The sequence below is a fragment of the Diuraphis noxia genome, unplaced genomic scaffold, assembly GCF_037042655.1.
Source record: "Diuraphis noxia isolate RWA-SAM2 unplaced genomic scaffold, SU_Dnox_SAM2 contig0002, whole genome shotgun sequence".
Classification (NCBI taxonomy): domain Eukaryota; kingdom Metazoa; phylum Arthropoda; class Insecta; order Hemiptera; family Aphididae; genus Diuraphis; species Diuraphis noxia.
Genome location: NW_028301712.1, coordinates 15190107 through 15203810, shown reverse-complemented (window position 1 = coordinate 15203810; position 13704 = coordinate 15190107). Strand labels below are relative to the sequence as shown.

The window sequence follows — 13704 nt, the reverse complement described above, 5'->3', positions numbered from 1 at the left end:
ATTTCTTGGATGTATAGTCTTTTAAAATTGATTTACAAAAATAAAAAATGTATTAAAATAAGTGTAGGTATGTAATATCGGATATAGTAGTATTTATTATAGACTTACGTTTTTTTTTTTTTTTTTTTTATAAATTATAAACACTGATCAATAACCTAATAGAAATTACAGTCATTTTCAAATTACTATAGCCCATAACCCATCCTAAACTCCTCATCATGAACCTTTACTCTTATATACTAAGTAAAATGGCTCAATAACTACCCGTTAAAATTTTGATCTCGATAGTTAATATTTTCTAAAGAATTTTACGCAAAATAATTTACACTTGGAAAGAGATAATCTAGCTTGAATAATATATAGAAGTTCGTATCTCTACAAGACACTTCTTAAGTAGTAACAAAGCATTTGAAAAATTTGAAACTAATACTGTCTTTAAGTGTATATTTGAATATTACAAAAATCAGATTTTGAATAACTGTAGAATATTATTGAAGAAACAAAATAGTATGAGCATGCTTGGTGAAATCGCTCTACATAAAATGGTTTTATCCGTTGTTTGTCTGGTTTTTGTTTATAATTGCACCCGATGTACACACATTGCAGCTGCCACGACTATATTATTGAATCCGGAGAAATATTATTTTGACGAAATTCTTCTGCTCCACGGTCTCTTGTCGATAAAAATCTTTAACTGTGATGTACACTACACAAAGCGTTCTTTTTTTACGCGACTGTCGTGACAATAATATAGTTCGAGTTCAACCGTTTACCGTCCTATTGGTCTAGCTTCACACAGTTCGGCATAATACTGTAATCGATAATTCGGACGTACAATAATTATTACATTATGCACAGGCTCGTCTTATTATTGTACCAATGCTCGGTGATAAAAAACGAACATTCGATTCCTTTTTTTTTCATGGAACATACACACCTGACCACCACCATCACAACACCGCGGGTAATTATGTCTGAAGATAACAATGACAACAACAACAACAACAACAACAACAACAGCACATGATGTACACAATGATATACTCTATATGTATACCACGCGTGGTAATAAATTATAATAAACGTTTGGCGTGGCGGATTGATATGAAAATAAAATGTTGAATAATAAATTACTCGAGAACGGTAGAAATAAATTACCGTTTCGATCAATCCACGTGTTGTACGGACACGTCATTTAGATATATGTAATAATAAGTTATATAATTTATACGACACACCGCGTACAGATAATTATTGTATATCATCATTATAATCGTTGTGTTACCCACTCGTGTACGCGTTCGAAATTGTTTCAGACATGAAAAATGAAAAAAGAATTACAACGATAATATCAAAGATTTTATAAAACGGTAAAAGTTTATCGGTGGATATTATTCTCTGGAAAATCAGACAAGTGCAAAATTATACGGAATAATTAAAAATGCGGTCATTACAAAATAAGCTAAAACCGGGACAACAATTTTGCAGTAAAATGATTGCCGTTCCTGCTTTTACCCTTCCTTTTAGTAATAGGAGTAAAAAAGCATTTTGCGTTTTAGCCAGCGCGCAAAATGACATTATAACTTATAAGCACGAAATTGATACGCATTTTAATGTGTTCCGTGAGATACAACGGACAAATACTTAAACAGGGGAAATACTTAAAACCGTTATAATATACGCAGCACGAGAATGGGCGACGGATGGAATAAATTAATTTTAATTTAAAATGAAGTAAAATTATTCCGGGACAGTGTTACGCGTTATTTTGATAAATTTTTCAAAACGAGTGCGGTTCCTAGAGTTCCTACGATATTACTGTCACAAAAATATCGTGTGTGTGTTCCTAAACAACTCGTCGTGGAAACATCTATCAAATTAAGTCGGCGGCATGGAGCGATTTGTAGTGGAAATAATATAGCGGGTGAGTCGTGGATGTCGCTCTGCTGTACAAATAGGTTACAAGTGGGTTACTGTAATGGATGGAATTAAATTTGAATCCAATTATATATTATATCATTGTATACGAAAAACGATTCTGAGCGGAGACGGTATATCTGTCTAGGATATATTATAGATTATTCAACATTTTCAAATCTTAGATTTAAAAATACATTTTTTTATGAATTTCTAGCATAAAATAATTTGCGAATTCCCACGATTTTTACGTATGTTGTCAAAATTCAAACTTTTAATGCTTGTAAAAAAAAATTGTGCTAATATATTTCTTTTATTTTTCACCTGCTATTGTAAAAATATGTTAGTAGCCATGTATTAAATTTTCAAATCTTAGATATAAAAGAAAATTTTTTTATGAATTTCTAGCTTAAAGTAATTTGTAAATTTTCGTGATTTTTACATAATATTATGTTGTCAAAACTCAAACCTTGAATGGCTTGAATGCTTATAAAAAAATATCGTGACTATGTATTTCTTTTATTTTGCAACTGCTATTGTAAAAATATGTTAAGAGCCTTGTATTAAATGTTCAAATCTTAGATTTAAAAAGAAAACCTTACCTTTCATGAATTTCTATCTAAGATAATTTGAACATTGCCGTAATTTTTACGTATTTAGTAAAAATTTGAACTTTAAATGCTTATAAAAAAAAAATTGTGACTATATATTTCTTTTATTTTTCAACTGCTATTGTTACAATGTGTTAGAAGCCTTGTATTAAATTTTCAAGCTTTTCTATACTCAGCAAAATAAATTTTTATCGATATTAATTTAAAATAAACTAATAATTATCGAAAATTATATATGCTTATAAATAGTTTAAATTAAGTCGAAAGTTTTTTAAAATCGCATGGCTCTTTTAGAAAAATATTAAGAATTTCTTACTTTTGATCCCCCCCCCCCCACTTACCAACTAGATTCACTTTCTGATCTAACGAGGTACTGAAGTCGAAAATCGAAGCACTTTTACTGCCCCAAAACGTGATGACAGGGACAAAAAAACACACACATCATGGTAAAATCAATACTACATTCTTCACTCCGCTCAGAATCTAAAAATAATAAGTCACAACGACAATATTTATGGTTACCGTCCGATAATAATAATAAAAATAATAGCAACAATATTAATATTGTATTCGGACCGAAGTATAATATACGATTCAACTCGGCCATAGAGCTCTTTACATGATATTTTAATGACCAAGTCGTCCACTTGACTACCTATACTTTGAGTTCGGTTGATATCATTATAATATATAATATACTTTTTGTATTTGTACCTAATACAATGTTTTCCTCTCTCGCCGCATTATTATTATTATTATTATTACTATTATCATTATTCTGATTATATGATCATTACTGTTATTGTTATCACGATGTCAAAGTCTCTCGCGGAGAGAAAGTAATTACATTTTAAATGGTTTAACCATCCATTACTGTGCCACGACGACGACGGCTCTCACACCACCGTCTCGCGTGTCGTCGCCGCACTCGCTCACAAAGTGTGTTCGTGTGTCGTTATCGTGGCGAAGATTAATTACACGAGGCGACCGACTTTGTACGATATACCTACATTTTACCATTTTATATGTATATACATGCGGGAAAGTGGGAAAGACATTCGAATGTATAATATACAGCCATATTGCTGGACGGGGGCCGATACATTACAGACGTGTGGGATGAATGTTCGAAAAGTGAACGCATGACAATTGCGTGCAATTTGAATTCAGGTACACCGAGGGGATCGATGTTATCTGGAATTTCATTCAACTCTCCTCCCACCCCCACACCACCCTTCAACAACACCAACCGAAAATTACAACTGTCGACAAAAATATGTACTATACATATTACATATATTGTATTAAAAAAATGTATTAAAACAAATTCAGGGCCAAATTGGTCCGGCGAATTTGGTACCGAGTAAAATTCAGAGGTCCGCCATAATTTTGGGCCATTTAAGTCATGAGGCGGCTGACTAAAAGTGTGTTAAAATTTAAAAATTTGTAAAAATAGAGTCCAAGTGTTAGACTTCCACAGACCATAGTATATGGTTGTATGGATATTATTGATATTAAGTTTGTAAGTGGGCCAGATTGGACAATACTCGTTACGATTTTATTATATTTTATTATTACTAACGATTGACATATTTTTGACAATGTTTTTTCTCATCAAAATTTCAATAACGTACATATACTCGCAATGTATTTACCAAATTCAGGACAAGACATATTGTGGGATAATGTATGACGAAAAAAAGTATCGAAGGCGAGAAGATTATTTGCACTTTTTCCAAGCGCCAGTCGAAAAAAAAAACAAGAAAAAATAGAAATGTCAACATGAAAATAAATGCGTAACTATACTACCAATGTTTTCTAATATATTATACAAAATGAATTATATTAAAAAAAAAATAAATACATTTAACGATATGTTATGTATCAAATGTCAAACGTGCTATATTCATTTCAATAAAATAATAGCTGGTAATAATAATACAATCGATATCACTAAAATGTATGCAGAGATTTGAAAAAAAAATAATTTAGCTTCCCATAAAAGTCGTCTGGATTCAACACTGACAATTATTTGTCGTCTATGACATCACGTCGGTGTTTCAGTTATTACAGTATGCGTTGCAGTCATTGCAGTTTTCCACGTCATAAAATTATGTATAAATGTAGGGGGTAAAGATTCCCAACCCCTCTCTCCATAACCATCACTGAATTATTGTAATAGCTACCTACAAGTGCACGTGTAAAGGGTGGGATTTGAGGTGGGTAACTCTTAAGTTTTTTTTTTTTTTGTACCTATACGTTTACTGGTAATTCATCGAATAATTATAATAATAATATTATTGAATCACGTCGAGTAGACTCAAAACGTATATGTAAATTTTGCATACGAAAACTTTTATATTAAAATATACTCGCGTAGAATTTTTGATTTTAAATTTGTTCAGACATTCGTTTAAACAATGATTTTTTTTATTTAGCTTCTACAGGCCATTAAGGCCCTTCGTTGCTTCTACTAAGCCTTTCCATCGGTCTCTGTTGTATGCATCCTCAATTATTGCAGTTTCATCTACTTGCATTAGGTCTTTCTTTACCCGATCTATCCAACGCTGACGTGGTCTTCCTCTGGGGCGTATTTTATTTGGTTTATATACCACAACTTGTCTCATTTGGCTGTCCTTATCTCGCCATATGTGACTAGCCCATTCCAGTCTCTTTGAAACAAGATATTTTTGGATATTTGGTCCATTAAAGATTCTTTCGATATTTGCATTTGTTCTCCTTTCGTATTCCTCTGTTTCCGTATTATATGTGGGACCATATATTCTTCTGAGGACCTTTCTTTCAAATATTAAAAGCTTTGTCTCGTCCCCTTTAGTGGTGGACCACGTTTCGCACCCATACATTACTATGGGCCGTAAGTAGGAAATATAAAGCTTTTTCTTAGTTTCTCTGGAAAGAAGCTTAGATCTGAATAATTTACTCATTGCATAATAGCCACGATTTGCCGTATTTAGTCTCAATCTAATTTCGTTATGCATTTAATGCATATAATTTCGTTATTATTCAAATTGACTCCCAAATATTTAAATCTTCTACTTGTCCGAATGTATATCCATCTACGATGAGATTCTGTAATATTCTTGGTCGCCTACTCATGATCATATACTTTGTCTTATTCTCGTTTATATTGAGGCCCATTCTTTTACTAGAATTAATTTATTTATTTGTACTTTCTTCTACTTCGGTTTGAGAGTCTCCAAGAATGACAATTTCGTCAGCATATGCAAACAGTGTGGCGCTACCAGTTAGCTCCATTTCTCGCATTTCATGCATATCTCTGACCACTTTTTCCAAAGCGATATTAAAAAGAATGGGGGATAGCGCATCCCCTTGTCTTAGACCTGACTTGACTTCGAAATTATCTGACTCCATTCCCATGAAACGCACTTTGCATGTAGTATTGGAATTAGACAATGTAAATATCAATATTTTCTAGGTGTTTATATTACAACCACAACTTACTTTACTTTGCCTTTACTTTATAACCGTTTACAGTTTATTAGTTTAGTGATACCTATATTTATATTACATTTATAATAGTAAATTGCTTTTTTCCAAATCATCTCTCCCCGAATAATAATTCTTACATTCACATTGTATTGAAAGTTACAAAATATTAATTTTATTGTGATTTAAATGCACCAACATTTTATTACACTTTTTGTAAATTTCAAAAATAAGGAACCACAAATAACTCTTTTATTTAAAAACGGTCAGAATGTACAGAAACCTGATGTGTGTCACTCGTCTCGCTTTGCTCAGCAGGATAGTGCTCATATATTATGATGTAAGTGTCAAAGAAATGACACATTATCGTATGTGAGGATTATGGTTTGTTGAAATATATAATACATTATTTCTCACAGTTAGTGCGGAAATAAAATTTTGAAACTGTAGGACATCATATTATACGAACGCGTCGACTGCAGGCACTGTGATAACGTTGGGTGGGCTCAGAACTAAAAGGGAAATCTATGTGTATAAAATTGTTCTGGAAAACAATTTTAAACTTTAAACGGTTATATTTTCTTTGACAATGAAATATTTTAATGAGGTTGGTTCTAAAAAGTTATCGTAAAAAACGATGATTGGATTTCAGTTAAATATCGAAGAGTTCTACAGATAGAACCTTTTGGAAGTCAATGGATTTTTTGATTAAGTCACTTAGAATTTTGTTCCTAATAAAATATATATGTCTCCCACAAAAAAAAATCAACTTAGCAAGAGTGAAGGAGACGTGATAACTATATGACTGCATCTATTATAATAACTATATAATTTTTAATTTTTATTGAACATTAAATATTAAACATCAACAGCAAAGCTTTCAAGTATTTTGTTTAATACATAATGAATGATTTCTAGAACTAAAATTATACAATTAATATGGTGTTAATTTGTGTGACTAACCTTAATATTATGGTTATCGTTAGCATAACGTTGAAATTGTATTGTATAAGTTAGTTTTTCATAGGAAAGCTAACATATTTGCGATATTTTCAATGCCTGGTACAAATGCTTATTTTTATTTTTTTTTCGATAAACTAATCCGCACAATAAATAATATTGTACTATATCGTATTATTATATTGTGTGGTTGACATATTATCTAATAGTTAACATAGTTAACAACAGGAGAGTTCTATTTATATCACAATTTAATGACAAATTTTTAATATTATGCGTTGTTCATTTAGAATCTTTTAGTTCTCGATAACTGTTTAAACATAAATTTTAGGTATATAAACGGACATTAGTGAGCTCGAATTTAGTTATTAATTTCGTATTGATTTAACTGTATTAGTTATTAATACGAGTAAAAAAAATCAAGTTAGTTTTGAGTTCAATTATCAACTTTCTAGTCCGGCCCCAACACTATTTTATGCATACAAATTACAAATACAATTATTTCCTCGATCCATTTCACTGTATTTCTTTAATAATGCAATAATATTACACATAATATTATATTGTATACAAATCAAAGTATTTGACGGCGGGGACGACGACATTTCACAGTTATGCACACGGTCGTATCCGTCACTGTGTTATTTTAGTTATTATAAAAATCATCACGTTGGTGAATATTGTGATGCGCATTATTTCCTTAGCTAACCTGTATAGGTGAATCATCATAAATAAGGAGAAGAATATCCGGTAAAATGGTAGGAACCACGGGAGCTGACTGCCGAGTGTTAAACTTGTATCTATGCTGTGTGTGTGTGTGTTATTATGCACTGTATTATTGTTATCGTCGAGCTGTGTAACTGAAGTATGAACCGAGTATTATGAAGACGTTGTCGCGCGTAGACGATGTTCGTCGTGTTTCGTCTATTTCTTTATGGAAATCTTGGTGCGGAAAGCGTTGCGAGAGACAGAGACAGAGAGAAAAGAGAATATTATATTATGATAACAATGCGGTGCGTGCGTACAATTGAAAAAATGACGTTGCATTAACAATAGAACCTATATATATATATCGGTTGATACATTTTAAGTAAGAAACTCATTATTTAAAAATATATCTACGTTTTTAAAAATATTTTTTTTCGACATAATTTTAGTCGTTAAGAAATAACATTCGACGAAAAAAATTATAATTTTTATCGTTATCGTTTTTTTATGACAACACTCTTTTCAATTCTTCGCTAAAGGCTAGGTTACTTGCTTAGTTACATTTAACAAATATAAACTACACGTCCAACATTTGATATATATAAATCAAAGTGATTGGAATATTAAATAAAAAGTTTATGTTATCGTTCAAAAGTGTGATAAACCCTGAAAAATAATTACAATAAAAAAAAAAAAAAAATAGTAAAAACGTATTTTTTTTAACTACGCAAATTAGTGAATAAAAGAATTATTTTCAAAGAGGTAAGTGATTTCTGAAATCATCAGTGTTTTACGTTAAGTGAATCATCCTGTTGTGTTAAAAAATGTATATCAAATTATTATGTAGCGCAGATAAATGTTAAACGCATGGCAAAGACTAAAGACGACGACGACAGCGACGACGTTTACAAGCTCGATCGTTAGAGGCGACAGGAAATTGGACGGCGAATACAGGAAATTGATCTAATTATTGTATTATTATTATTTGTTTTTTTTTTTTCAAAAAACTACAATACGGTATTGACCAACTGTTGTTCGAATAAAATTAAAAAAGGAGTAATAATAAAAATAAATGCTTTGAATAAAATACCGCGCCATGAGCGGTAACTCATCCGGAATAAGCTGGAACGAGGATTGTTAGTCATTTGCCTGATTACAAAAATAAAAATAAAATTTCAAAATATAGTTTAAGTTGTGTATAAGTACCTATATGCATACACCACTCGACGCTCGTAATACCTAATAATGTGTAAGTGTCTACTGTCTAGTCGGAATGCAATTGCGTTGAGTCGAGAGATATTTTCTCGTTTCGTTTACCATAACCCATTTATTAAATCATAGCAAATCTACCAAAATTACCCACCCATTATTGGTTACATTAATTTCTTATAAATACCTTCGGATCATGGTTATGGTTTGAGAGTTTATTGATCATTTAAGCAAGTTATAATATAATAAGTCGCGTAGGTATAACATCTCGCTATATTATTTCTAGGGTGCTTTCAAAGAATTCGACTTTGTTGAGGTACTCATCGTCAATGCCATTGTATGCGCTATTACGGATGTGGTGCGCAGAAACTCTATAAAATACCTAGCAAAGAATTATACATTTGATTAAATTAGTTTTCGTCACTGAATTTATTAAATACAATTTACTTCCAAATATATTCATTTAAATATAGAATGCGCAAAACGAATATATTATATAACTTTATAAAATTGGAATAATTGTATGCATTTTCTTCACGACAATTCATTAAGTTTTATAACACAATATAATGATAATTTACATTTATCTTTTTGGTCTATACCTATATTAGGTAAAAAGTGGGTAATATAGGTAAAGATTGATTACTTTTTTATTGTTGATTGAACTACAGAAATGTTTGTTGAGAATATTATTGAAACCTTTATTAGAATATTTAATGTTTTCTTATTTAACTATAAATTAATAAGATACAAAATCTCGTAACCGAACATCTTAAATCAAATTATGTATGAAGATATGTATAAAAGTACTAGAAATCAACCAAATTAAGTAAAACTTGCAGATTTTATAATAAAACAAATTATATTATAGTTTATGATTAATAATATTACATCATCATTTTTTTTTATTGTAATCTGTATATGGCACTACAATTGTTTTATTGTCGTCGTTTTTTTTTTTAAATTTAATTTTATATGTTTTTAGATGGATCACTCCTGTTGTTTATCATAAAATAAATCATAAAATTAAATAGATAGCTAGCTCGATGTTAAAAGTTAATAAAAATAAATATTAATAATACATCACCCCCCAAAAGCACACATTAAATAAACTGGAGAAGTCAGTTCACTATATATTAGGAGTCGAGTGCACCCTGTCATCGAGAAGGTCACTGTTATGAGTGACTGAATGAGTTAAATTTAAATTGAGTAATAAACTATACAATACACGTTTCTGAGTGGAGACGTTTTATTAGCTTTTATATTTCTAATGATACTTAATTATTTACTTATATTGCTATATATTAGTAATTTATCATTAATAATACCGTAGGTAGATTGTATACTTATAATGAAAAAAATTAATAAATCACATATAATTTGACGTATTTAGTATTTACCTACCTATAGCTGTTATCAAAATTTTAAATCATAATATAATTTTAATAATTAATACCTCTTTATTAATGTGAAATTCGATACTCGCTTAGATACCATGTGCAATTGTGCATGAACATTGTGGTTCGAAGTAAAATAATTCAGATTTAATTCAAATTTTTATCTTGAAAATTTTACCATATAAAATATTTAAATTTAAAGTATCTAATGTTAATGATTTTTGAAATACAAAAAAATAAAATAAAACCGATTTTGTTGAAAATTGGTTTTGCGTAAAGATTAAAGTTTTTCCCATTTTTTTTTTTTTTTTTTTTTTTTGTTCATTTTGAAAAGTACTGAGATTTTTTTACTTTCAATTCCCTTCAACCTCATGCCAGTTAAATCCAATCACTCTGCTAAGCATCTAAAAAAAAAAATGCCATTAATAAAAGCTCAGTTCAATCCACCCGCTGTGAGTAAAATAAATAATCAACGGGGATTGTAAAATTCAGCAGACAAAAATTAATATTTTATGGATGTCTACAACGTTGTCAGTATGACAACATTTGACGAATACTTTTTCATAGTTAAATTATAATAATGTTTATATGGAGGTGAATAAAGGTATTTTCATTAACACAATTTGGAGTACAAGAGGTATATTGTAAGTATGTATTAATATAATAATAATCAATAATATCATGATTCTCATCATTTAAAAAATCTCATTTTACCACGGAAAGACTTCGGATACTGATAGTTGATACGATGTTGTTGAATTATTTGATAGCGCGATGCATGCATTTGTACATCATCGTACTAGATTTCTAACTAAGGACAAGTTATTGGGTTTGTTACAACGTGTACCGAATTATTTTTTTTCCAGAATGGACTCTCATAATGTAAGTACCTACCAACTATATATAGTAGCACATCAATACTTTTGCACGATTCGCATTCAATCGATCAAAATTCTATGTAAATTGTTTTTGGTGAGATATTGAGATTGGTACTCAACGCTGTTAAATGAATAAGTTATTTTCCAACAAAATTCGAAAATATAACCACAATACAATTATAAGGTCAATTTAAAATAATATTTTCAAACGCTCTTTTCTTACAATTACTCGTATTATGAAATTTAGTTTTTATTTTTTATCAATTGAATAAAATTTATCTCAAACCTTTTTAAGATTTAAATATTCATACTATAGTTCTTTTAATAATTAATTTCTGTCATTAAACCTTATCTTAAATTTTTATTAAAAATTCAATTAGTATTTTGATATCCATAATGACCATAATGGATGTCATTCATACATTATGTTAATTTTAAAAATCGTTGGCATTTTCTCTCCATGGGCGTATTATTTTTTGAAACGTTCACGAGTTAACGAGCAGAATATGTTATTTTAATCTTATGATTTTATCAAGATTTGTAATACTTAAAGAATATATCGAACAAATATTTGAAGAAAAAAATTTTCGGAAGGTCGAGCCCGATGAATTTATCCGATGAAATTGTTAATATAAATATGGTTTTGCGGCAAAATGAAAATTCCCTATTTTTTTTAGTAAATGTCGTTTTATCGCTCGGATAATATAATGCAACCGTAATATTGCAACTGCGTATAATCTAGTTAGTTGTTCAGTACCAATAAAACGTTGGCATGTGGTCTACCCGAATCAGTCATACGTCGGATCAATAAACTGCTCATTCATATGATACAGTTGCATCGTTGCATGACCAACTTGTTTTTTTATTTTAAGTATAAAAATATGCATTTAACCAGACTAATATTAATATTAATTATTTAAAACCGTAACTCGTAATAATTTCACCGAATACATAATAAATACTCAGGAAATGCATAGTACATTAAGGTAGTAAAACACATGTATAACTTATAAGTACGCTTTTATATTTACATTTTTGTTTCTAGTAACTTCAAAACATATGTACAGCCAAGGCCGTAACTGGAAAAAAATTTTGGGGGGAGGGGGTCCAAGATTTTTTTAAATATAGATACAAAACACTTTTCGTTTTTACATTAAAAATATAAAATTTGATTATTATCATTATCAAAAACATAATTCGTCATTATAATATTCAATTTATATAATAGTTAATTATTTATATCCATATAGAATTATTCAAATTATTTAAAAGTACAAATAAAACAATTTAAAATATAAAATACAATTTTTTCAATATTAAATTTAGGTATAAAATAATTATTAAGTTATAGTCTATAAGCATGCAATATGTTGACTATTTTATATTAGTAAAAAAAAGTTGAAAAATTAATGTCAGTAAACAGCTCAAAATATTAACATTCAGTGAAAATTTCAAGTACCTGTGGACTGCGGCCATTATTGTTTTAGAGTTACACCAAAATAAGAAAATCGCTAAAAGTGAAATCCAGTGAAAATCTAATGTTGTAAAAATTTAAATTTCAAATGCTCATAAAAATTTAATTTAATTTCCGGCGGAAATTATTTTTTTTGTGATAAAGATTGACAGACTTGTAAGAAATCTTGTATTCAATTTTCATATCAAAAAGAAAATTTTTTATGAATTTCTAGCTTAAAATAATTTGCGAATTTTTGTGATTTTTACGTCTTTTCTCAAAATTCAAACTTTGAATGCTTATAAAAAAAATTGTGACTGAATTTATTTTATTTTTCAACTGCTATTGTAACCTTATGTTTAGAGCCTTGTATTAAATTTTCAAGCTTTTCTACCCAAAAATTAAATTTTTATCGATATTAATTTTATAAAAACTAATTACTATCGAAAATTACAAATACCTATGAATAATTCAAATTAATTCGAAAATTTTTTTAATTTGCATGGTGGATAGAATATATTTATATAAATATTCGGTGAAAATTCCATGTATTCCATGGTCATTTGTTTTAAAGTTACATAAAAAACCAAAATCGATTTTGTCGAAAACTGATTGGGCGTAAAAATTCCCGTTTTCCCCTTAATTTTTAGTTTGTTTATCCCGATTATTTTGAAAAATATTTAAAAAAACACACACATCATGGTAAAATCAATACATTCATCGCTCCTCTCAGAATCTAAATAAAAATAAAAATTATTTTAAGATAATACAGATAAATTAAATAACTGCTGTTTTTATGAGAGCAACGTATGCGTGATTGTACGCTGATATGTACCGAATTCGTCATCATTTAATGGCATTTGTCGATGCGAATTTACAGAACTACAACGTATCACCTTCAATGCCTATTTCGTTTAAATTGTTTATAAAACACAAACGCATGGTATTAATATTGGTCAGATTTAATGTTTTCAAATTCTAAATGCATTCTAAATGCATTAGGGTCAGATTTTTTACGCTTACATTTCATGTTTATTTGTTGATTCGAATGGATGCATGTGTCGTAGGAATATAGTCAAATCAGGCATTTTATTAAATGCCTA

The 13704-nt window shown here is 29.3% G+C and overlaps 1 protein-coding gene across 1 annotated transcript; it reads right to left on the bottom strand.

Annotated features, from left to right (window-relative positions):
• Window positions 1–769: 769 nt before the first annotated feature.
• On the bottom strand, window positions 770–5473 carry LOC149058134 (uncharacterized). The gene is made up of 4 exons (XM_089220540.1): window positions 4974–5473; window positions 3604–3790; window positions 938–1045; window positions 770–811 (listed from the first exon to the last, which is right to left on the bottom strand). Exons 1-4 carry the CDS (start codon window positions 5471–5473, stop codon window positions 770–772), a joined length of 837 nt encoding a protein of 278 aa, XP_089076666.1.
• Window positions 5474–13704: the final 8231 nt, after the last annotated feature.